Source organism: Diplotaxodon limnothrissa, linkage group LG18 (genome assembly GCF_057381915.1).
Source record: "Diplotaxodon limnothrissa isolate DT_005_m linkage group LG18, D_limnothrissa_male_GT1.1, whole genome shotgun sequence".
In the NCBI taxonomy this organism is placed as follows: Eukaryota; Metazoa; Chordata; class Actinopteri; order Cichliformes; family Cichlidae; genus Diplotaxodon; species Diplotaxodon limnothrissa.
The window spans coordinates 7,050,412-7,077,500 of record NC_140613.1 but is presented as its reverse complement, the minus strand read 5'-3'; the positions used below and the strand labels follow the sequence as shown (position 1 = coordinate 7,077,500).

The 27,089-nt window shown below is 40.0% G+C and overlaps 1 protein-coding gene across 1 annotated transcript in view; it reads right to left on the bottom strand.

Moving 5' to 3' along the window:
- The window catches only part of LOC146613001 (neuropilin-1a-like), a 94,997-nt gene that overhangs the window by 45,631 nt on the left and 22,277 nt on the right, over positions 1–27,089 (bottom strand). Inside the window, exons 3-5 of the mRNA XM_085377923.1 lie at positions 18,144–18,325; positions 7,131–7,358; positions 1,883–2,053 (exon numbers count right to left, since the gene is read on the bottom strand). Of these exons, the coding sequence (XP_085234049.1) occupies positions 1,883–2,053; positions 7,131–7,358; positions 18,144–18,325 (581 nt within the window). The remainder of the gene's footprint in view (positions 1–1,882; positions 2,054–7,130; positions 7,359–18,143; positions 18,326–27,089) is intronic.

Here is a 27,089-nt window from a genome sequence, read left to right as displayed (position 1 = left end):
GCTAGTAAAGCGACTTATCGTTACTGTTTAAATACCAATTGACATATCTGATACATGCACATCAGTGCATTATCGCACTGTCTCGAATGCTCACCATCAACATAAGATACAAGCTGAAAACACCCACATCTTCCGCCCACAGCAAAAACAAACAGGAGGAGTGAAAAAAAAAAAATGGTGATAACAACTTTGACCCTCTGGTGAAATTCGAGATTTACATGTTTGGTTACAGAAATATTTCCCTTAGAGTGAGTGTGATCTGTTCATCATGATATCACCTTTGGAGTTAAAGGGGTTTAAAACAAGACTATCCTCAAAATTTGGAACAATAAACCGAGAGACTTTGTGCTTTTTCTCTTAAAAATTCAAATATTTAACATTTACGTGTAGACACGGACATTGCTCTGACTTATTAACAAAAAGCTTTTCTCTGTATCGATAATTTCATTTTCTCAAAAGTTCCAAAATATCTAATAACTGGCTTGTGATTTTGGCCAAAAACTATTTGTGTCTGACCATTTCCAAGTCTGTTTATATTTCCTGTCTTGACATAACCAGTTATTTAGATTTTATATAAAAAAAAAATAACACCGGCCTCTGTGTGCAGCTGCCGGTAATCTTACCCTAAAAAACACTTAAAGATCGATTTGGAAGAGCAAACTGAGTATTTTACATTGGTTTCTCCTAAAGCGCCACTGAGGGACCTTAAGGAAACTCACCTTTGAACACACACACACATTCCTACAGAGGGGTGACCGGGGTCAGGGTTACCAGAGTGCAGTTAGCATACAGGCCAGCATAACTTAAACCCCTAAAGGCATTCCAGCAAGGTCATACAGTCAACCGATGCAGACAAACGGCTTCTGTCCCGAACACGTGGACATGAACAAACACGAAAAAGACAATAACCAAGCATGAGGAACTTTTGCCTCATGATAGTATCCTCATGGGGGAAATTGATCAAGTGAATTGGAGATAAAAGCTAAAAGAAATTAATTTAAAAGCAACCATGTAATAAGATTACACTCACGTGTCTGATGGTAACGGTTGAGTCATTTAAGCACAGCTGTTGCAAATAACTCATAGAACTATCGGTTTTATCTCTCAGAAAACACCTCTCTGGTAAGTTATCACTTACAAAAACAATATGCAAGATTGGTTGTATTTATTCTAAAGACTCAAATTTGTCCTTTTAGCCACTCAGAAAACAGCTATCGACAATTCTGCAGCATTCTCCAACCACACCCTACAAAGTCGTGCGTAAATCCCAGGCGTTGTAGGATGATTAAAAGGAAAGAAAATATATCTAAGCTACACAGCATGTAATATATAATCTTACCCACATCTATGCACCACTCTTGTTAAATACTGCCGAGTTTCAGGAGGCTATCATGTATTAAAATAAACGGGTCTTAGATGGGAACACTATTTGAATGAGCTGTCAGGAAAATAAATTGCTTTATCATAAAATAAGCCCAAAGGTTGGGAAGGAGTATTTTTGGTCCATTTGTTAGACTTCAACCACAACAAATGGACTTTAAGCTGTAAAATGCAACAGCTGACTATAGCAAATATTGATCATCAACCATTAACTTAATTATTCAACTGCGTTAATAGTTATTTTATAATGCAGTGTCTTTTGGGGCTTTTATTGACTGGAACACAGAGGCCAGAGGTCAGACAGCGGATAGAGTCCGGCTTCTGTAGAGCTGGAGGAACTACTGCCTCGTGCTCAAGGACAACTAGGTTGAGTTGAAACTACAGACTGGCTCATATTTACTCTGTTTTCATTCTCTATGAGACCAGAAATATCAAAGAAGTGAACCAGATGACAGCTTTGCCCTCCGCATCGCGCACTCCTTTCACTAATCCAGCTGCTCACCCTCGTCTTCGTGTCCTGAGGGGAGGGTCCTCTCGCGGATGGTGTAGTTGGCAGAGAATCCCTCTCTGGCGATGGCGTTGTCAGTGGTGATGGTCATGGACAGGATGCCCGTGTAGGAGATCACTCGGCCCGGGGACGTCTGGCCACAGTATCTGCCAATGTGAGGGCCCACTGGGAGGAGAAGGGGGAAGAGTATGGGCAACAGGGAGGGAGAAAGAAAAGGAGATGTCAGCTTCATCACTCATCACCCGACCAGAGAGTGTTTTTTCTGTCCTATACTTCCCTTGTTATCATGGGAAATATTACGCGACATCAATTAAATCTACTTGTTAAATCTTGCATGGAACCCAAGATTGAAAAGTTCTGATTTAGATTTAGAAAAACTCGAGTCTGCTCTGAACAAACAAAGTTTGGAGCTAATCTCCTGTCAGCAACAATCTCCCACCTCTCAGGAGTGATGTGACACCTTAGGGGCAGAAATAAAGGTGAGATGGCAGGCAGCAGAAACACTCATTCCCACCACGTATTGTTTTGACACTCCCAACCTTACACTCCAAGCAAAGTGTGTATACAGGATCATATCAGGCGCAGCAATGAATAACCTTTGTATCAAGTGAGTGCAAGGTATTTTATTCTGATATCACACCTTGATTAAGTTTTAAACTCCTATCGCATGACATCAAATTATAACAATCCATGCAAAAACTTTCTTTTAGCTGTAGTCTTGTGGGAGGAGCAAAATATGGCAGATATATTAAAAATATATATTTTGAAGGGTCCAAGAACAGATTGAGGAAGAGTTACCTGTTTCTTTTTCCATGTTAAAAAGCAAATAAATAAATAAAAGCCGACTTTAAAACATTCACGCCACAAAAATAAACATCCATTTTACAACATGAAATGTAAACGATTTGTTTAAGCTTCTTTGTACAAATTTCCTACAAAGTACAGTGTAATTACCAACACTAATTATGAGGAAACATACAGAAAACCACCATCTATTGAACCTCCCAATTTACATTTATTTATAATTAGAAACTTTGTCTTCAATTTGCTGAATAAATTCCTTGCTTGCACAAAAATGTAACTTTTTAAAAATATGTTCAGCTGGTTTGCTGTTCCCTGATTTATGCATACAAGTAATAACAGAAATGCAAACTCTGTGCTCTGTACAAAACACATGTTTGAGCTTGTTTGAGAAACACAAACTATTAGGGAACTACTGAAGGAATTATGTTTAGCACCATTCATGTTTATATGCTTTTACAATGTCACTGGACTGAGTCTCCAGTCGTTCTATTTACCTGGTTGGTGGGTGTACTTCAGTATAAAGAATTAAATTATAAAAGCAATATCAGTTAACACCAGAATCTAGATGGATAAACAATGAAAAATAAGTATATTTAAAGTAAACTGTCACTTTAAAAGTGCTGTAGCTAATCACCACGCTCAGTCAGGCAAATAATGAAAAAAAAAATGCAGATACAGTCAACAGTGTGAGTTTTAAATAATAATAATAATGCTAATAATGCAAAGTGGTGTAATTCTGTTAGGTTTGTGTTATCATAGTTGGTCACCAGAAAATAAATATATTATACATTTTTATTTTTAGGGAAAAAATGTGAATACTTTCTTCTTTTTTGGGGGGGTTTCCAGTTAGAATGACCATTTTCTTTATTCCCTGCCTACAAAGACTTAGAAGAAGAATTTAATAATAACAAACATGATATATTCTGATTGACTAGTTACAGTTAAGGTGGGTTTGGGGTCTTAAGTGACAACAATTCAGACCTGAGGGGGTTAAAGCTCCTGAAAACCATTGAAAACTATTGTTTTTACTTGGGCAACAGGCAGAACCAGCATACTCGGGGATTCCTCTTTCAGTAAAGGAGACGCTCACAGTTAAAGATAAAATATGAGAGCATCACAGGAACGCCCGCTGTAACATCATGTGTTTTTATGCGCAGCACACAGTCACAGACTGTCTCATGTCTGAAGACTTTGAGTTCCACATCCACAGTGATCCCCTGTTTCATCCTCTTCTTATCTATGAGAAACAATGTGAGTCTCGCCTGCTGCTTTGAGGAGATACTGCGCCAGCGATCTCTCAGAGACCCGCGGAGCAAGATTCAGTTTTATATGTTACAAAAATTATACTTCTCTAACAATTTCCTTCAGCTTTTAAAGGCAAACCAGCTAAACAGAAACACAAGGCGGTCACAGCAGGAATGCTGAGCTGCGCTACTCTGATGGTTTATGTTTATCAGTTACAGTTTAAAGCAGGTAGTCGACAATCTGTGACGGATTACATTTTAAAACTGCTTCAGCCTTATCGGAGGTGTTGTGAAAATGGTTTTGCTGCAAGGCTGTCAGTTGATGCAATCAGCCCCCTGGAAGCAGAAACTCCTGCAGGCGATATGGCTCCATATACATCTAAGGAAATGGTTATATCTGAAGCAAACGCCGAGGAAAAGTGAGGAAGAAAATTACATTTCAGCACTCTTGACATTAAGCTATCAGTTTGTAAAGTTTGAGAATCCAAGCCACCAAAATAAATAGAACTTTGTACAACTTTATAATATTTATTTCAAAGTTTCTCTAAGTTTTTTATACGATCTGTGCTCTCCGACAAACTGAAGTAACCCAAAATAATAAGTTTATAAAATAACGAATGCATAGAACCATCACAGAAAATCTGAAGTTGCAAAAAAATTGCAAAAATTTGGATGCGTCAGTATTAACAGATGTTAGTTCTCAAATTGTGTGTTTTGGTATTCAGCCACCAATCTTCTCAAGAATTTGTCAACTAATACAAGAAATTAAAGAAACAATCTAACATAAATATGCACATGTAAAGCTCTGACAGCTGGCTCAGGAGGTACAGCTGGTGGTCTACTAATCATAAGGCTGGTAGACTGATCTCTGGGCCCACGTATTGAAGTTTCTATTCCCTGCACCACACATCACATGTCTCTGACAGAGAAAAAGTGCTGCATGAATGGGTGGATGTGGCTCGTATAAATCTAATTCTCCTGTAAGCTCTAACTGCAGGCAGTGCATTAGAATCATAAAATGGATAAACTGCATCATAGTTTTTATAGGTTTTCAAAGAGGCACATCTTGTAGCCTTTCTAAAACAATCGGACAAACCCCAGGAACTAATGAAAGCCATGAAATGTGTTTAAAGCTTTGGTAAAACTAAGAAAGTAGGAATTTTTCATCAAAAAGATGAGAAGCTTTGATCAAGATATTTACTTGGTAATGGTTGCATTGTTCTGGTGAGATAATATGTGAAAAATCTCTTGTAAAGAATCTTTTCTGAAGAATAAAATAGGAAAACAAAAAAACAAACAAAAGACCATTGAATGTTTTTCTAATTAAGTCCAGTCAGAAGAAAGAGCTTCTTTTTGAAGAATCGATTTACAGCCCTCAAAGGCTAATGAGAATCTTTGATGTGCGCATGAACGTTTGTTGGGATGTAGAGCTACATGCCGGTCTCAACCCTGCTGCAGACGCTTTGTCGTCGGCTCGGCTTTAACATCACCCACAGATAGTCTCTCACACACACACACATCCGCATGCATTCATGCAAACAGACACACCTGAACACACGAATATACGCACAGATCATTTGACAGGAAAAGCCCTGGCATGTTATGTATACTGGCACCGCTTAAAAGTGCATGTCACTGCCTGTATACCTGTGCCAGTCTTTGTGTCCCTCACGTCCTCATGCCAGTCTCCTCCTTGGCAATAATCAGGCAAAGCTTTGGGCACAGCAGCAAGTATTGTGGGCATCCTGGCAGCCGGCACAGGCCTGTCCAAGGTATGTAGCTCTCACGATTATATGCACGCTGCACGGCTAATTAGACAACAATAGAAGCTGAGAAATGCTGTTCAGGTTGTGCCTGAGCTGATTTTACAAATGTGAAAGGAACAATGTGTGGGAGTCTCTGCATCATTCACTTTCAGTGCAAAAGATGCAAATAAGCGTCACCTTCTGCATGTTCCTCATATTTCTGCATGTCCATGACACCTGGATACACCTCCCTTTGAGGTTTAATGACACTCATAGATAGATTTTTTTCAATCAGGAGTGCTATCTGCCACTCCAGATTGATCTTATTTAATAATTTTATTCATCAAACTATTCCAGAGAGTGATTCACCAAACTGCAACAGCAAAACAACGAGTATGAGGGGTTTAATTTTAAACATATTTAAGCTCAGGCTTAACACGCAGCGACTTCTCAGTGACTTTAAAGATTTTTCGTGGGTGAGTGAAACTTGTTTTGTTTTGAAGTGATGAGAAAATCTACTGCAGACTTTTGCTAGGTGAAAATGAGTGTTTCTACACAAACTGGAAATTAAATGTTAAGGCCAACGGGGTTTTCATCCTGTAGCCTAAAAAATATGTTTTTAAATGAACCAATCAAGAAAAACACACACACGTGCACTCTGCATATCCTGTATGTATCCCCGTCTGCTGTTCTTGCTCCCCCTGCTCATCCCGCATCTCACTTTTGCAATTATCCACCTATTTTTCACCTCTGTCACTCAATCCCGACTCATCTCACCAGCAGGGAAGGCATCCATACTTGTTTTCCACGGTCCTCCTCCCCTTCACATCCACATGTCTCTGCCTGTTTTCTGTCTGTTTTCTGTCAGCATCCACAGGGGGAAGCTGTCTCAAACCTTTTTCATCCTCCTCTCCTCTGCTTCACAACTCTCTATATTCTTCCTTCACTTCTCCGTCCCTTTTCCTCCCAATTTCCTCACTTCCATCTACATCTGCGCCCCTTTTTTTGTAACTTTGCTTCACATCTGTGGAGAAACAGCCCTGCTTTTTTTTTTTTACTTTCATCTTTTCACATTAATCAGTAAATTAAAAAAAAAATCTTTTCCAGATTATTTTGCATGCTTTAATTCATAAACAAGACCATTTTCTGGCATTTAAGTTAAGTGTATGAATGGGTAAAAAGAGTGCTTGGAAATTCATAAAACATTAAAAATCCTTTATGCCCTTTAGAAATTATTTATCAGGTAATCATTTTTTATATATATGCATTTACAATTTCTGACTAGTTAAGAAAATGCTCTTTTATGATTACTATTTTGAAGCTGTAAGCATCATCCTCTCTCTTCTCTTCATGTCTGCACTAGTTCAGTTTTAAATTCCTTTTCAGTCATGTTTTAAACTCTAAGGTTTCAACTAACATTTGCCCGTTGCACCCCAGCCCTCCGCTCACCTGCAGGGAAGCCGTCCCAGATCTCCAGCCAGTCGTATCGGCAGAGGGCGCCCGGTGGCGGCGTGGTGTCAGGCTCCATGTCGAAGCTATCAAACTCCACCACGATCTCTGTCATCTTGGGGGCAAAGATCATAAAGGTACATTCCAGGTTGTTGGGATACTTCTCAGGGAAGCCCGGTGTCTTGATGACTCCACTGGGAGCCGTGAAGTTTCTGGAACATTCAGGACCTGCAAGGTGAGAAGATACAGATGAGGCTTTAAAATGTCAAGAGGTGACCAATCCTCAGCTAAACGACGGCGTAAACTCTGTGGAGTTAAGGGGCAGTAAGGCAGTAAGGGGTCATGATGTGTCCGCCCTTACGTTGGTTTTGTAGTTTATTTCTTACAATAAAATTCATGTTTTTGCAACGTAGAAAGAAAAAATTAAACATTTACAGAATGAGAAGCAAAATGTCAGAATGTTTTGCATCTGCTTCAAAATCCCTCCACGCGAGCTTCAACAGAGGGCCTTTTGAGGTGGTTTTTTGGTCTGTTTGTGTTGGCATGGTTTACGAAATCCTCAGCAGTTTGGATTTCTGACCTTTTCAGTTGTTACGGTGGCAAAAAAAAGGATAGACATGTTGGAAATCAACTGAATATATTTGCTTTTGACCTTTTCCTGTGTCTGAAACTTTGGCAGGTCCAAACACTTTTGCAGCTTTAACATCTTAAAAAGGAAGTAATAAGTTCTAAGACCGGAAATGATTTTCAAAAATAAGGAGAATCTGAAATACCTGTTTTATACAGAAAAAGCCCCCCACTCACACACACATGCTGTTTCTTAATGAGAGAAAAAAAAACAAACCCCTTGTTTTGTTGACAAAATTCATGCAATTTCCATCCAATTTGCTGCGTCGTGATTGGTCCCCTCCCTTGTCGGAGCCCACTGAGTCTGAGTTGTGACTGGGGTGGGGTTGTTTGACTGGAATTTATTTAAGATCCCAGACCATGTGAGACTGATCATGGCAAACAAACAGCAACGCACCCAGAGACACACTAACAGACAACACAATACTAATCTTGCAATCACAACTAATAACATAATGAAACTTGCACGGTCAGGACGCAGATGTTAAATTTACTTTATGGGTTTTTCGAGGAAGTCATAATGAGCCTATGATTCTATTTCTTAAACATATTTGCTTACCTTCTGTTTTATGTGTAAAGCTTTTAGTGCATGCATTAATTTTAAGTTTTGCAAACAGCATTTATGGATATTTTCTAGCACAAATCACGTACAGTACATAAATATATTGAGTATTGACATTTAGACAAAGAGGTTTTAAGAAAGAGCAACGCTTTACAATAAGTTCCTGGTAATAAGCTTTAATTAATAGTTAAAGTCCTTATATTTATTCTTAGTTAACTTAGCTGTCTTTGCAGTTACTATATATAAAGTGAGAACAAAACTGGCTAACACCGACCAAAATAGTCTAGAAGGATGAAAAATGTTACGAGCTAAAGGGAAAATAGAAACATTTGGTTTGAGCAAAGCTTTGACTACAAATTAAATTCCTGGAAGATGTTTTTAGAAAGTATGATTCTTGTCCACTGGACAATGAAGCCTCAGAGTCTGACCCACAACAGTTGCATGAAAACATCACATGCGCTGTTAGATCTTCACATTATCTAGACAAACCTTTTTTTAACACAGACGACCCAGTTCAAAGTAATAACACGTGACACAAGGCTCATCCAAACAGACCAGCGGGCCAGCTTGGCAGCTGTTATGTCAGTGCCATCTTTTGTACACAAGCTGTTTTCTCCACAGTCACATCCGCAATGTTTACACTGCTCATGTAAAATCTCTGCGTCGGCTTGCATCGGTCAACGCGGCGGGGCGGTTCACACCTTGCTTGTTGCAAAGTGACATGAGCGAGGTTACGAGACAGTGACTGATCTCCGAGCGAGACAGGAGGACACGAGGCGTGGACGCGGGTCAAGCGTTGCTCGGAGGCAGGAACAAAGTGTGCGTGTGTGTTAGCGTGAGTGTGTTGCGGCGCGGGGGGCTTCTCGTGTTGCCAGTCCAGATGTGACCTGCATGTTATCTGAGCATGCCTGCAAACGCAAATCCACACACTGATAGAAACACAAGGAGAGGCACGCACACACTGAAGTGGTCCCCTCGCTGTTGACACAGGTGGTGTCATTAAAAGGCAGACATGATAAATGATGAGGAAAGATGGGCGGCGAGGGATGAGGGAGGCTTCACTCCTGCTCAGCTGGCACACTTTGGACTGTGTGTGTGTGCGCATGAGTTATGTGTGTGTCTGTGTGAAATGTGCAGATGGGTTTCTCAAATCTAGGTTGAGAAATCTGTGCTGCGGTATGTCGATCAAGGACAGAAATTAATCTGATTTAATGAAGATAAAAATGAATAATGCAACTTGTTTGTTCATCAATCAATGTGGGTTATTTTTAATTGCCATGGTTTGCAATGCCTGTGATTATTTTTCTGGTGTTTTTGTGTTGCTTTTCTTTTACTTTTCCCTGCCGCCCCATCTTTTCTTCTCACCGCTTCCCTATGTTCACCTATGTTAGTGTGTTTTGTTCTGTTACTGCATGCCTTTGTTGTATTTCCTGCCTTTAAGATGGTTTTCCACAACCTGACTTATTTCACTTCTGTTTTATTAGTCAGTGAGTTCTCAGAGTATCTATAGTCCTGTACTTCCCCATTACCACCAGCCTTTTTGTTTACAAGCCTCTTTTCACCTCTCCTCCTCTGCCTCTGTGCATTGTTGTGCTCTTTGAGTTTAAGATTTCCTTATGTTAAAAAATCAAATTTACAACCAAACAAATTCGAAAGCTGTACCCGTTTGAATAAATATGACTTAACCATAGACTGTATATAAAAGATGGGCATAGTCCCTATGACTATGACATCATCAATTTGTTTTTTTTTTGTCTTTTTTACATGAGAGGGTGAAGTTATCAGCTGAGGTTAGCGAGCTTGATAAGCAAGCGCCATTGTTAAACTGTATGGGTGCATTAGTAAAGGACTAATTAAACAGTAGAGCACAAACCTTTTGGATGGGCTGCATTACAGAGTGAATCAAATTATGTGTCAGATCATTTCAGTGGGTGCGAGGCCCTGTAGATGGTGCTGTCAGTTAAAATGGGCATGCCTCTAATTTTTCACCCACCGTGCTTTTATTGTGGAGGCAGAAATAGGCTAGGGAGACCAAAAAACCCCCAATATATATATATATATATATATATGGTTGTCTACTTGCACAGACATGGAAGCAGCCTCAAGTGGCCACTTGAGGAACTACAGTTTTTGGTACTTCAATGTTTTTTTTTTTTTTGTATTTTTCAGTTCTGGATGTTGTAACTTGGACTATTATGTCTTGAAAATGAGAAAAAGCCCAGCTTAAACAAACAATCAAATAGACCAAAAAAAGACAAAAACCCTTGCACCCTTCAGTATGTGTATATTTCCATATTTAACAATGTTTTGGTGAAAAGCATATGTGTTACTGTGCTACGTTACTGACACGAGTGCATTCTTTCCTTTAACAACATGGTGCTCTCATTTCCCATTTATCCATCCTCTGTCCATCCATCTTCTTCTTACTTTCATCTTCTTTTCAATCAATGACCCTTCAATCAGCTGCGGCTTGAGGTCACATCAGAAAGAGAGAGAGGAAAGAAATCGGCCCCCCTCTTGTCTACCAAACCACAAAGACAAACATGTGTTTCTGGTTTGAAAAAGCTGTAGTGAAACAGGAGAGTTGGGACAAATATAGTTCCAGGACACTGAAGAGGCCTCACTTGGCTATCATTTATAAATGAAATGCACTGTGCGGTCTGCAGAGGGTGGAGTTATGGTTATGGTTACAAAAGACGGATGCGACTGAGCTTTACAGCCCAGCACTCATTAGTGCCATCTTTAAAGCCAAACAGAACATGTCATCTGAATGAGGGTTGGTGCTTTTTGTGGCAGTGTTTAGGGATTTTCTTGTACTAATGACAGGGGGGAAAGAGGGCTGGAGATGAGGGACGAAGCCACAGACTGATACACAGAATTAGGCAAAGGTAAGTGGAGACATATGTCAAATCTAGCAAAAAGTCTCTCATATAAAGGGAAAATACTAAAACCCAGTGTTTTATTTTCATTTAATTTGCTTGGCTTAAAAAAAAGTCACATTTAATAATGTTGAGTAGCTCCGGTGGTCATGGGTGCAAGAAAATAACGCTGATGTCGGTTAAAAAAAGGGAACCTCAGTTTCCTGTGTGAAATTCCCACATTGCAGATTGCACACGAATGTTTTTATGATGATATAGCAACACTGCATCACTGCTGCCTTTTATCCAGATAAAATCAGTCATTCGGAGAACACCCACAAGGACTTTTTTGCAAGAAAAGAAAAACATGCCATTCATGGTGTTCAGACAAACAGCTAATGCTCCCCTGTTTTTACAGACTTCATATGCTTTTCTTAATTCAAATGCAAATACTGCTTAAATATTAGAGATGGCACGATACCACTTTTTTATGTCCGATACCGATTCCGATATCATAAATTTGGATATCTGCCGATACCGATATGAATCCGATACAGTGTTTTTTAATCAACAAAACAGTTTTTTTTAAAATATCTTGCTGCATTTTGTATAAGTTCATACTCAAGTTTAAAACAACAACTACACTAAAGCTATTCTGTTATACCTGTATACAAAAAAAATATATTTCATAGTTCAGCAATACTGATCAATCTAATAAACTTAAACCTACACCATCCTCACTATTCTGGTATTTTAAAGAGTACTTAGCATAAATATTAAGCAACCTAACTAATAGGGTTCCAACTCCCAGCAACAACAAAAATAAATAAATAAAAAATAGGGAACCACCCCTCACGCTCCACCTCATGATGCTTAATCGACGTAATCAACCTTAATTTGATGCAGTGTGAAAAAAAATGCACAGAAATCAATTATTTTTCAAGAAATATTAAATAGATTCAACATCTTTCTTCAACAAAATTGCAGACTGCACAGATGGTACCTTCCCAAAGGAAAAAGTACTATAGCTTACTAGGGTATATATATTAGACTTAATAGTCACTATATATAGTAATTGACTTCTATTCATTTTACATCAAATTAAAACTTTGGGTTTAAGATTCGGATAATTATTTATTAAAAGCTAGAAATTTTAAATGAGAATAAGAAAGAAAAGTATGTCTTTGTGCCCCCTTTTCCCTGTTAATGCCCTATCGGCCCCCCTGGCTAAACTTTGCTAGATCCGCCCCTGCACAGTTACCAGCGTCAGCTACGTAGAAAAAGATCCTCGAGTAGAAAGTAATATTAAATAAATTCTAACAACAGCTGATCAAGCTTAAACGTGCTGCTGTTGTTTATCCGCTGGTTTCCTCTTTCTGGTGCAAAGTGGGCCAAAAACAAACAAGAGACACGGACTCACGACAGAAAAGCCGATCAGCTGATCATTAAGCAGTTTCATGATTGAAGTAGCAGCAAGAAGAGGCAGTCGCTTGTTAAGCTTAACGCAGGAATGCTTTACAAACATTCAGAGATGGACTTACACACTTGCTTTACTTCTCTCGGGGATAACTTTGTCGGAGATGAAATGCCGGGTTGCTAGCGAAGCTCCACATGCTATCCAGAGCACCGACAGGTCCCGCATGCCACAGCCGCTCTATCACGTGATGCATACTGCTCCGACGTGCTAACGTTCTGAGGTGAGTTACGGCGTGTTGCAAGTTTTGTGAGGTGCTTTCGTGATATTTAATGGATTAGATTTTTTATTTTTCTCCGATATCCGATCCAGTAATTTAGGTCAGTATCGGACCGATACCGATACGTAATATCGGATCGGTCCATCTCTATTAAATATAAAAGAGAAACTGAGATTAACATGATAGAATTGAAGTTTTTGAAGGTATGGTTAAGGCTTTGGACTACAAATGGAACCAAACAGCTCGTTAGCTTGTTAGTTAATCTTGTTAGTCTTCACTCTTGTAGAAAAACGCCTGAAAAAAGCTCATGGATACGAGTAGCACAGCTGATTTAAAATAGTCAATAATTCTGCACCATTTCCAACCTTCCTGCAACTAAAACACATAATGAAAATCCCCTAAAACATGTGATTCCAACAAGGACGGCAAACAACAACTTCAGCGTCAAACTGAAGCAACTTTCAGGATCACCACCGGTGCTGAGAGATGGCTTGAGAGAGAACCTGCAGTCTGAAGGTGGCACATAAGGTCATGAGTGTCGCTTTTTCAATCAGTCATGAGGTTGTGCACCATGAATTCTTCCCCCAGGATGAGACTGCAACATCCCGAGGCATCTGAGGAAGAACATGTGGTGCAAACGACCTGAACTTTGTGTGTCAGCTGCTCAGTGCATTAAAAATATTTTTTTGACCACAGCAGCTTGTTCTCAAATTTTCTCTCATTCAAACCCCATCCACTTTCTCAAAATGAACCTTGGGTTGAAAGGTTTTAACACAGAACACTTAATACTGGCTACTGGTCAACGTTTATAACAGGGAGTAATTCAAATGCAACAGGAGCAGTGCTTCCAAAGAGACCTCGTCATCTCCGTCACTTTTCCTTTTTTATCCTCACATATTTTATTGTGTGAGGATAAAAAAGTGCACATAACAACAGCGAGAAAAAAAAAATCTTACATTACATATAATATCCAAAACCTTTGCCTAATCTAGTCCCTCTGATACTTTAGGGTGCACAGATCTGAAAAGATCTGCGCTCAAAGGACAAAAACAGAGAGAGATAATCGTGCATTGAAGACAAAGAAGAGCATTGCTCAGAGCAGTGGCTCCATTTAGCAGTGAGTCACAATATGCTGCTCTGACTGTAATGGATTTTAAATGTGGTGAGGAGCCAGGCAGCGACATGGCAGGGGGATTACCTGAGTGAGTACAAGTGCTGTTTTTAACTTGTTAGGAGGTAGAGGACCCATATTGAGGCCAGCACACCCACACACACACAAACACATGCTCCCACCCACACGCGTATTGTGCCCTAGTTTCACAGGCCCTCTTCTATGCCAGAGCATCCATCTCATCTGCAGGTCACCCCTGTTGCCTCCAAGGACAAACAGCCCATTAGCTAAATGAGCCTGGGGTCCCACACACCTGTCTGTTTCATACGCACAAAGGAAACCAAATGAATGCACCGCGTTACCAACAAAGACTGATTTTCACACACGCAGAAGCAAAAAAAGCAATATAAGATGTTAACACGTGCATGTGCAGGCTGTGCAATAACATAAAAATGGGTGTGAGCACATTGAAACAGCTTGTTCTGAAGCATTCGTCTTGGTGCTGAACAGTAGCTTGCAGACGAGACATGGCAGCTGGACGCGTTCAACAACAACAACAGTTTCACTGACAGTTAAAAGGTGGGACAACAGCAGCATGGCAACACTCACAGATCTGACAACTACGCTTCATTCGCTTCATACATCACACAGTTAAACCCTCATTTTTTTAATCGACACGTAACAGTAATATGAGAAAAATCGGAGCAATTTTACTTTGAAAAACGATCTTTCAGATACTCACTGCAAGGTGCGTTTAGTAGCTGCTGAGAAGATTCTGATCACGTTCTTTAACGATGGCAAACAGTTTTCTGGTAGTGATTTATGATTTGTCTAAATTAAACTCTTGGCACAGTTCCATGAAAACCTAGCGATGAAGAGCGGTGATGATTAAGATCAATCACCCGCAGAAGAAATACTAAATAGACCTTGTGGTGAAACGTCTCTGCAGCTGTTTCCAGTGCAAAGTGCAAGACTTTTCAAACCATTTTTAAAGGGTCTGTTTAATTAAATTGCATATATATTTGGGGTTATTAGTTACAAAGTTTAGCTAAACCCAGCGTTCATTCTAATGGTCAGTAAGGAACAAAAAAAGAAGCCTATGAGACGGTTTCGACTTCTCACTTGATTTATGGCCTCATAATAAGACCTAATTATGACCTAATGAGTTTATAGCCTCTCTCATTAGTTTTAAGTCTTATTTAATATTCTTCCTCCCTTGCTCCTGGTTCTGCCAGAGGTTTTCCTTCCCACTGTCGCCAACTGTATTATTATGCAGCTGTGTTATTGCAGGGTCTTTACCATGCAATATAACGTGCCTTGAGGTGACTGTTGTTGTGATATATAATAACAGCCTATATAAATATTAAATTTAATTGAATGAATACAAGAAAATTGCCTTTTAGTGTAAAATAAATGAGCAAGAAGCTGTTTTCAGTCACGATGCCTGGTTTCACAAAAAAAAGAGGGCAACGGCCAAAAGGCAGGAATAGGTGACATCGCACGGCTACTGTGTTAAAAACTAGCCTGTTTTTAACCAAAACATTACCACCATCCATCTCAGATAAAATTATAAGAAGTTGTATCTGTTCTTCAAGCAGTCGGCTCATAAGAGCCTGCGAATCCTAATCTTCACTTTATTTAAGATCAAAGCACAAATTTTTTGTGGATCTTTAAAAAGATCCTTAAAGAAAAATGCTCAGGACCAGTGTTCCTTCCATGCTAATACTTTGCTGACCCACTTTTAAAGATTTATTACACCGACTCTCTAATGACATCCTGTCATTCATCAGTCACGGCTACACTTTGTACCCTGAAATTAAAGTTGATACGAGCATATTTTTAAAGTTTCAGAGTCAGGAGTCGGGCCGTACTTTGTAGTTTAGAGAAGAGACAAGTGAAGAGCCTGGAGGAGCTTCAGTTGGAGCTGGGCCTCTAACCTCCCCTCATAGTACTGCCGTGCACCTCGTTAAAGAACAAAAGAGCACTTGCCTATCCATTTTTCACAGTACAATGGAGCACTTGCTAACTTAAATCCACCTGGGGATTGTCATTTCTGGATGCCGTTATTTTCTGAATGGTTATTGCTCTCTTGGGTACAAACAAAAAACGAAGGGGAATCTCACACATGTTCCCTTTTTATCTGATTTATCTCCAGTCCCCACTGGTGAAAATTGAAGTGGTCACAGGAGACTTGTCATTTTGGCGGCTACTCAAATGGACCCTGGAGGAAAGACCAGATACAAATGTAGGACATGGGAGCAAGGTTCCTTCCTTGAGAGGGAGTGTTTATGTAGGTCTATCCTGCTAGCATCCTGTCCATCTGGGACTTGGTGTTCCTCCAATGAATTCTGGGTCTTTGAGTTTGTTTGGCCTGCAGCTATAGAGGTCACTGTACCAGAGGTTCAGCTACAGCTGTCAGGCAGACAAACCCAAAAATATTGTTAAACCCTAATTTTAGAGAAAGCCTCTTGCGGGGAGTGAATTCCAGGTTTTATTGACTGTTGACGCTGCAGCAGGTTAGTGAAGTTGCACGCCTTTTAATGCTTATTGGTGTTAATAATAGATGCACTTCCATACTTTTGATTATTTTCAGGTCATTTCTTATCTCTGTTACTGTCATGATTACATTAACATACAAATTGTTATTTACTCACTGCAAAAATAATACACATGAAGCATCTACACAATCATCACAATAAGGATAGACTTTCCTGATTTTATAATTCATCAACTTTACAAAGCAAGTATCACAAACATGTTGACACCACTATTAAAAAAAAGTGTTTTTTCCAGAGTCTTTGGTAAATCACTTCATTTAAAGGTCACTCCACTCACTGTGCTTTCCTGCCCAGTTTTAAGTTTAGGTCAAGGTTGGGCTCATAATGGCTTACTTTTATTTTCTCTTCCAAGTATGTTTCTTTAACCAGGAAGCTTTTTTGTGTTACTTGTGGTTGCTATGGTTACTTGACCAACTTCTTCCTGTTTTACTTCCTTTCAGTAATCCATAGATTATATAAAAATAACCTCTGGGTCTGAAAAGTGGAGCCAGTGCAAAACTTACTCGAATCTGCATTCCTATTAAAGGCCACCAGGGGGTAACTAATGGCTACTAATGTGGATACACAAAAAACCTGAGTGCATTACTTAATTTACAATGTTAAAAAAATATTCTCCTAATGGGTTTAAGGGTCTGAGTTGCTAGTTTTACATCCTATTAAATACAATCTGATGTTCATTTGCTAAATTATAGTTAAATTTAGAGTAGTGCCATCAGTGTTTATCTTGTTAAAATGACGTTAACACCATAACCGAATCAATGCGGTAAATCTCCATTTGCAAGTTACACACACACGTGGATTGCCGTGTGTGTGGGGCTGGACGGCGCTAATGCGTTAACAAGCTAACCCCGCTAATACGTTGACGCCGTGCAGCCCCACCTACGGGGCAATCCGTGCTAACTCGCTAATGGAGATTTACCGCGTTAATGCCGTTATGGCGTTAACGTCATTTTAACGAGATTAACGCTGACAACACTAACTTAGAGTAAAACAGAGGAGACGCAGGGTATGCCACAGGGCATGGCTACATTGTTACTGAAAAGTCACTGTGTCCCTCACTTGCTACATTCATCTACCAAAAGCATAAATTCGTAGTCAAGATGATTTTAGCAAAAACACAGGTCACATGATTGCGGTCTTTTTTATATGCAATCTCAGATAATATGATTGCGTCAATGGAGCTTAAAATTCGACTAAGTTTGCAAAATTACTGCGATAAGTGGCTACCATAACTACCATAAAATATAGGCTGTATTTGCCTTTCAGTCACAGAGGGCAGGTATAGCGATTTTGTTCAATTTGTCATCTGCTCCTGCATTTTTCCGCCCAAATAATATGTTAAATGGCTAAAATGGTGTTCAATTCAGACTTTTTCCCATTATGTATGACAAGGTGATATATAAAACTGATCCAAGAGCAACAGAACAATCACCTGGATATCTAAAACTACATTTGAATTTAAAGGGGCCATTTTTCACCAGGCGTATTCAGCACATTCATTTATGGATTTATGTAAAACAGCAGAGCCATTCAGCTCATGCTTTTACTGCTGCTGAGCAGATAAAGCAAGGACATCACAGCAGTTCTGTTTGAAACTACACACCTGTCTTGAAGACCTCATAGCGAACAGAGAATCCCGCCCCGTGGGTCTCGTAGTCGGAGACAAACTTGATGAGGAGCTGGCCGCCGGTGGAGATGATCGGAGATGGCGCGATTTTCCCGCAAAACTTTCCCAACATGGGCGAAGACTCATCACCGCCATTGTAAACTTCCACATAGTCGTACCTGTGGGGGAATCAGAGTAGATGCACGTTCAGATTTATGATCCTGCAAAACAGCAGCTGTGCGCGACTTTGACTTTGAATTGTTGAGACCGAGGATGATTTTTATGTTCCTGTTGATTTGCTTATTAGTGATTTGAGGCATTTTACTGATTATAGGTGGGACTTCCAGCTTACTGCAAATATTTAATGAGGAGGGGAAGTGAATTTGTCTTCACTTCCCCTCCTTGCTGTTTGGCACACAATAGTAACTCAATGCATTCCTGTTGTTAAAAGGAACAGAAATAAAAACTCCCACAATGCAAGAACAGGTCCTGCCTTGTGTTGCTGAGACAGATTTATCTATTCTTGAATGCATTTTCATAAATACTTTGATTCCAACTGCTCGAGGAGCTGAGGGGACACGCCCATACTGTGAAACCACAACAAAGGAAGAGCATATTTGTCGTTCTCAAACATGTTTTGTTGAGCTTCTGGATTTCGACTGAATCGAGGCGTTTCCCCAAATACCACCTCAGCTGGCTGGCTTTGTTTGAAATGTTTGGGGTTTTTGTCCTTATAGCTAATACTGTTGTAGGATTAAACGGTCTCAGCTGGATAATGTGCTCTGATGCAGCATTGTAATTAATGAGGATTGTAACTGTTTGCCTAGATTTAGAGCCGGTATCTGGATGGGCTGTGCAACAACAGGCAGCTCACAAGGCAGTATGATATTAAACAACTCAACCTCAAAAACGGCGTATGGATCAGACTTGTGTGACTCTAGAACGTCTGCACATTCATATAAAAATGATCTTTGCTTAAATCTAACCCCACGTTGCGATCCATATAGTCACTGGACTTCATGCGCATGTTGTTTCTTTTCACGATGATAAGAAAACATCAGCTCTGTCTCAAGTATGTGTGGGTAAATGAAAAGAGAATCAGATGCAGGAAACTGTAGCGTGAACAGAATCTATGAGATCGGACATGAGGCTTCTCCGTCTGGGAGTCAGAGGGACACCACAGAGAGAAAGAGAGAGGCAGAGATAACAGGAATATGAACACATGGCAGGATGAAGCACCGGGAGGCTGCAGGGATTGTGGCCAGTGCGATCCTCTATGCTGTTGCATGCTGGGGGAGCAGGCTGAGGGTCGCAGATGCCAACAGACTTAATAAACTGATCCGTAAGGCCAGCAATGTTGTGGGGATGGAGCTGGACTCCCTCAAGGTGGTGACGGAGAGGCGGATGCTGTCCAAGATAAAGACAATGTTGGATAACACCTCCCACCCACTCCATGACATGTTGGTCAGTCACAGGAGCTCGTTCAGTGAGAGACTGAGATTACCGAAAAGCACCACTGAACGACACAGGAAATCTTTCCTGCCTGTGGCCATCTCCCTGTACAACGCATCCACTTAACACACTGTTTGCTGCTACAGCTACACATGTTTCTTTTCCAACTATTTATTTATAAGTGACTTATGTATGTATGTATGTATATATATGTATATATTGTACTATTCTTAGTTAGCGTATTGTCTGTCTTGTCTTAATGTTGGTTTAAAATGGAGCACTGTAACAAAAAATAATTTCCCCCAGGGATCAATAAAGTATTCTGATTCTGATTCTGATTCTGATGATCCCACCGTGCGCACCGAGAGACTTCATCAGTCTCTGCCCTCAGCGTGGACCTCCCACCACCGCTGCAGACTCATCCTTTACCAGCCGACACCCTTCTGTCCACCCATCGTCCGCTTTACAACATCTCAAGTCTGTGTGTGAGTGTGTAATCAGTAATACGTGTGTTTTTGTTTATCCAAGGCCATGTTGTGAAATACTCTGCACATCAACTCATGTTATTCAGCACCTTAACTACACTTTTAAGGGTCGAAATGAGTAAAAAGTGGATGTCTGGCTATATGAATACACTTGTAAGTGTGTGTATGTGATGATAATCATCTCTTTGTGCTATGCAGGAGCTAAAATAAATAACTGGGCCTGAAGAAGCTGCACAGGTTGTCTGCTCAGATGCAAGCTGGTTGAACAGATTCAAGACCACATACACCAAATGTGACGAGCCCATCGTCAAAACAGGGTTTGAAAATGAAACATTTTCTATTCATATCAAATCGATTGCTTTCAGATCAGATTAGAGTAAGCTATAGTGCACAAAAATACTGGATTTTGTCGTTGTTGAATAAAATATTTTGTCCTTGCTTGCTAGAAAACAGTTACGCCATGATTATTAATTCACTGCCTAAGAAAGCAGATAATCCAAAAAGTGAGTGCTTTAGGGTCGAGGTCCAGCTCCAGTGTTTGCTGAAATGCCTCAGGCTGAGACAGAGGAGATTTTATGGTATTATTTAATTTTTTTTTCTTTTTTATTACTTGCAAAATTGTTGTTTAATCTACACATTTTGTCAGCACTTTATTATAGTTGTAATATCATCATTATGCATGCATCTCTGTGCACCTGGAAGCTGTGTGATGTTGTGTGCACTGGATTTCTTGTTTGCAAAGGTTTGACGGGCCTCCTTTACATCAGAAAAAAAGAAACATTATGAAGCTCTTCTGCAAAGTTTGGAATTAACTATTCATTTCACAGGTTTATATGGTTTATATCAGGTTTATATCGCATCTGTATTATCTATAAGTCAGTTTGTTTCTCTCTCTAGGAATAGATCCTGAACTCAAGGAAACAACCTGTTTAAAGAAGGGATTTAATAATAATTTAAGAGCGTGTGGATGCTGCACACAGAGGTCGGCCTCATCCTAAACGCCACAAACACAATCTAAGTGTGTGGGAAACACTGTTAAATTTCCTGTCTGGCTGTTATGACGGGAAAACCCACTGGAAATCAGCTATACTGCTCAGACTGCCTCCAGCATCGGCACTCAGAACATGTAGGATGTGAAAGAAAAAAAAATCATTACTCACTATTCACTTGTTGGCCTTTTTATACTCTGCTCTTCATGTCCTTGTTTTGACATGTATCTCTTATTATTTCTACAGTGTCTGAAAGCGTTAGTAGCTGTTTTGATTAGTGCTTTACAAATATTTCGCACAGCAGTAATATATGATGTACAAAGCCTCATCCTTTCAAGGCAGCAAGTGAGGCAATTTGGAATAAGAAGAATCGGAGCTGATATGTGTAAAATAAAAGAGCGGCAGAAGTGGGACGTGATTGGCTGTGCCGTCCTTGAGTAAGACAGAAAATCCATAAGAGCTCTAGGGTTTTTGTTTTGAAGCAAAGTTTGACCTCTGACCTATCAGACAAGTTTTCTTGAGGAAGCTGGAACGAATATGAAAATATTCCTTTAGCAGCTTGTTGGTCAGAAGCTCGTAGATAAGACTCACATAAATCAGAGTTCTTCCCCACAGTGATGCATATTTAAAACAAAAACAAGCTTCCCCAGATAACCATGACCAGTTTAATGCGTTTGAACCAGAAACGATAAACACACCTATGGCTTTCGCACAGAAACTTAATCGGTGGGTTTTGACTGGAGCTCGTCTAGACGGTTAGCTTGACTCAGACTGCTGACTGATGATTTTCCTGATGGCTAACAGCATTAGCGTGCAGGCAGAGAGCTTGTTAGGTAGTAGTTTTCAAAGAGTCTCCCCGTGAGTCTGACAGCAGGGCTTTGTTTTCTCTCCTGTATCTGATGCAGACATCTTGATTTAAAGTTTTTTGGTCTCTTTGTCTTTACGGTGAGGGAAAAACAAAGCTCCTGTGCATCAGTGTGCACAGATGTGAGGATGTTTCTAGATCAAATCTTACAAATCATAGCGGTGATTATAGGTAAGGTCTTGAACAGGTGAGCAAAAGTCATTTAGTAAATTATAAAAAAAATACCATTTGGATATTTTATTTTCTAACAGTGTAAACTGGATTTATTAAACAGCTTTTCTTGCCTTTATTAGATGGTTAAAAGTGGAAATACAGACAGACAGGAGACACAGCATAACAAGGTAAAATAAAGGCTCATTTTAGACCAGGCTCTCCCAGGACACCTTTAAATCTGCAAACATTTAAGGACAATGGCTTTGTACTTTCATCCAGCTAACAATAACATATTTGTAAAGAAATCATACAGGATCAGTTGCCAAAGAAATGCCACAAAATTCAGAATTTTACACCAGCAGGCAAAGTAGAAACACAGTCAAAGCCCAAAGCTGCCCAGACGCAGACTCTCTAAGCTCAGTGAATTAACAGGCCCCAAGTTATTTAACTAATACGCCTATTACGGCAGCAAAAACCTCTAAAAACATGATTATGAAAAGACAGCAGCATTTTATAAAAAAAAAAAAATGCTTTTAATTTTAATGTTGTGAAATTTACAGTAGCTCTCAGACAGCTCAGGGGACAGATGAGGTTTTCTGTGTTTAAACAGGGATACGTTCGCCTTGGGTGTACAAAATCTGCTCTTTCTCCTTTTCTGACTTATTTTCCTTTTGTCTCTGGTCTTGCTCTGCATGCGTTCACAGACGACTTTACATGCCCGGTGAGAAATGGACTTAAGTGCTCACTTGTAAAGTCTTAGTGCCGACGGTGATGTGTAGGTGATGGCATTTTTATTCATAGCATCAAACTTCCACCCAGCTCCTCCACCTCTCCCTCCCTTGTCCTCCCCTAGAAAGGCTCATAAAATAACAGGGAGAGCGAGGCGCACAGAAACTGTGTGTGTCTGGTGTGTGTGGCTGCATGCAGATGGCTATACTCACTCCCTCAGTCACTGCAGCCAGTCCTGCAGGCAGTGAGTGTTTGCACAGACAGCCCGTTTAATGAAGTGGGTCTGTCTCTTCACACTCTAGTTAAGGAGAGTCTCTCAGTCTTCAGCCCTGCAGCCTCCTCTCCATCCCCTCACATCACTCATTAACCACACCGGCTATTCATGCCCTCCAAATGCAGCTGTCCGTGGCAAATGCCTTGCTCAAGGGCAAAAATGCTTGGCATTCCATCTGGAGGCCCAAGAGCAGATGTTTAAATTAACATTTTAAGCAATTAATGGATGCACTTACTGACCGTCATGTATAGAACAGGAAGTGCATGTGAAGGTTAATAAGCAAGTAGAAGAAGAGCAGAGGAAGGTGAAGAGGTGGATAATAAAGTCGCAGGAGCTTCAAGAATTAAACAGTTTCATAAGAAATGTGCGACTTTTTTGTCCACTCTATAGCACAAAGAACTCATAATTTAACAAAATTCAGTGTAAGCTAATACTTGTGCAATTTCCCCCCTCAGAAAATTAAGGGAGTGTGCCCCAAGGAGCCAGGTCTGTCACTTTTATAATTACGGTTTGATTTGATTGCAAAAGTTACAAGATGAAAGAAGCTGAAGGTTAAGATTAAACTGGTCTGCATCTCTATTTTGGATGCACTTTCTCAAGTTTCTAAATATGTTTGGAGACTATGATTATTGAAAGTTTATGAATTCATTTGGAAAGTCTTTACAGATATTCATCTTACATATATAACCACCTGACAAAATCTATAAGGCGAGGACGCTACAGTCTTAACTGCAAAAGAAAATGACTAAGCGGTGAGACTGTGAGTGCCAGTTCAGCTCGCTGGGTGAGCAGGTGACCATATGCCACACGGTCGGAGTGCAGTAGGGTTTGAGTCCGACCTATGGCCCTTTGTGGCAGCGCGGTGTGGCATCCCCTTCTTTGTTTTTCCACCTTTTGGCTTTAAAACTGAACAAAGTTGAGACCTAACGTGTGGTCTTAACCTAACAGCAGTAACAATAACGCTATATTTTAAATGATGAGAAATGGGCACCTGAAAAATAACGATTATGCAGAGGTGTCAAAAACTGCAGTTACTCCAGTGGCCACTAGAGGCTCTAAGACAATTCTCATGTGTGCCTCTGTTAAAATCCCCAACTTCAACAAAATAACATGTTTACAGCTTGGTACAAAGGTTTAGTACAAAGTAGCTAATTTCTCCCTTTATAACACTCGTATGGGGGGTGAGCTGCTGTTATAGCTCATCTGTGTGGATTTAGTTAAAGATTAAAGTCTGGGCGTGTCAGCACAGGCAGCAGCTAAAATGGATAGCTTGGCCTATGCTAGTCCCATATGTCTGTTATTTATGTGCAATAACAACATGCACTTGCATTTTTTTCTGTACAGTCTATGGAAACGGGGCGGCTAGCAAAATTTCTAACAGGCCTAACTGGGAAAACAAAGATGCGATTTCACTGATTAAAAATAATTTCCATTCAGTTGAGAAACCAGCTAAAGCAAAACAAATAAACGTGTCACAGTATCACCCTCGCAGATAAGTAATCTCTGTTACGGTAAGTGCAAAGAAAACTGTTGAGAACAGTGACCATTTCGTTCACCCAGCGCTGCCAAATTTAACACAAATGAGGATGTGGCAGATTACCACTTAAAATAAATAAGATCCAGACATGGAATGGGAATTTTTCACACAGCCCCGAATTCCTTCTCACCTCTTTCCCAAGCTACTGGAGTGCTGAATTGTAAGCATGCACCCTTGTTCAAATGCATTACAACTCATTAACATGCTCATGGTGCTGCGTTGTATTGCATTACCCCTGTGGCTAACTTCTTACAGCACATCTGGAACATATCACAGGAGCATTTACAGAGTGAACTTTGAGCTGTTGCTACATTCACCTCCTGCAAGGCGAAGCTGAAGCTGGGAATGACTCAGTGTTTCTGCAGAGCGCCGTCACACCTTCTTCTTTGACATCCCTTTATTTTAACCAGATCCCTTTCCTTTCGTCTGGATCCCTCTGTGCAAACACTGCGCTCCACCTTCCTCTCCAGACATTAAAAGGTTCTTCCAAAAGCTTCTCTTTCAGTCATTTTCAGGTGGTAAAGTTTGATCAAGTACTGTAATAAACTTTTTGGCATGCCCACTTTTCTCCGACAGCACCCATCTCATGCACTGTCTCATCCAGTGATTTCCTTCATTAGCCTTTTAACAACCTCAGCAAAATATTTTTGGACTCAGCAGCAGGCTGAGAGCCATTGTGTCGATAACACTAAGACAGTACTCTGTTTTTAAAAGGGTATCATGCCCTATTCTCTAAATTTAACAGGTATTGTCATGCATCATCGTCCAACGGGCCTAAAGAAAATCTACTTTTAATGTATTAAGCAGCTAAAGCTGCCAAACTGTATATCCTGAATAATTACCCGAAAATCCGTCAATGCAAATTCCCTTTGCCTTTGTAAACAAGAACTGCACTGAATACAAGGCAAAATTGTCAGCAGCCTTTACATCAGAAGTTCTCTTCTGTTACATCCTTTTTCCTGTTCATGAGTCATTTAGGACTTTTGTACGCCAGAAACGATGGCGCACACACCTTGAATGCTACATTTGATCTGTGCATCATTTCCTAGGTGTATCTAGTTAAACTAGGTGTAAATAATGGATGTTGCTCACTGGTTTGTGAAGTTCCACATTGATTTTAGCATTTTGGCTGATGTTGTTTTGTCTTTATGGAGCCAAAAGTCAGCATACTTGAAGAAGGTGAATAAATTATGAGCTAATGCATGCTAGTTTGTTTAGCAAGGTGCAGCCATAGTTTCCTCCACCATAGAATTCAAATAATTTGGTAATATTCATATTGCACATTCATATAAATCACATACAGATGTATGACTTGAATTAGCACAGGTTATGCACTCCCAACGCGTAATATACTGACGATTCGTCACGTCCCAAGGCATTCCACGAGAACGCGAAAGGTGACCTTCCGCGTTCCTATGCTACACGCCGGACTGTGGATGAAATCGAATAGATTTATTCCAGCCCTAACCTTATCCCTAATCTTAACCACCACCTCAATCGTGTTAGATAGTGTTTTCCAAAGTGATTTAAGTAAAATAAACGTACATGTAGATTCATTCCAAACGGTTCTCATGTTCCTCATTTTTCTGAACTCGTAATTTAGGGACACGTTGGGTGGCCGGAACCGTAATATACTGACGATTTGTCACCTAGCGTAAAACGTTACGCTTTGAGAGTGAGAGTGCGTTTGCCCACCAAATACCACTTAACAAACAGGCTACACGCCTAATCATAAAAAAAATAAGTCTATTAATTATTGATACAGCTCAACTATTGACATGTACATTAAGAAAACATATGGAGTGAGAACAAAACTGTGGAAGCTAAAATTGTTTTTGTACCAAGCAAGGAGAATGACTGTTTCTGCTGTGGACAGTTTAACATGGGAGTCAATGGATTGTGTGATTTGCAAAACCAACTTTAACCTCCTAAGACCCGAGCTCTTCCGTGGCATACATTTTTAATTTCTCTTTGATATTTGGACATATTGGGACCCAATGAATATAAAAACAAAGAATTACCAGATTTTTTTTAACCTGTTTTTTGTTTCCAAGAGCCACATATGAGGATATTCATTTAGAATTTCAATAGAACAGTGGCAGTATAATGTCCTCGTAAATGGATATCAGGCCCTTGTAGAGCAAAATTTAGTATTTTGGTCTAGACAACCCAAAATATGACGTCCACATATGTGGACGCCAGGTCCTAGGAGGTTAAGTGGCCAATTGAAGAACTTCCCTGTTGGTTCAACAATGGGGGCACCACACAGTGCTGTCTAAGCTTGACTGGAAAAATAATATGTGAGGAAGGACATAAATGTTCTAACGTGGTCCCCAAATTCTCTCGGATTTTGTGCATACCACTGAACATCTGTCAATAACAAGCTTCTTGAATACACAAACTCAAAACTGTCCATTAAAACATTGTTTTCTCAAGTGTTTTTGTTGCTTCAGAAAACA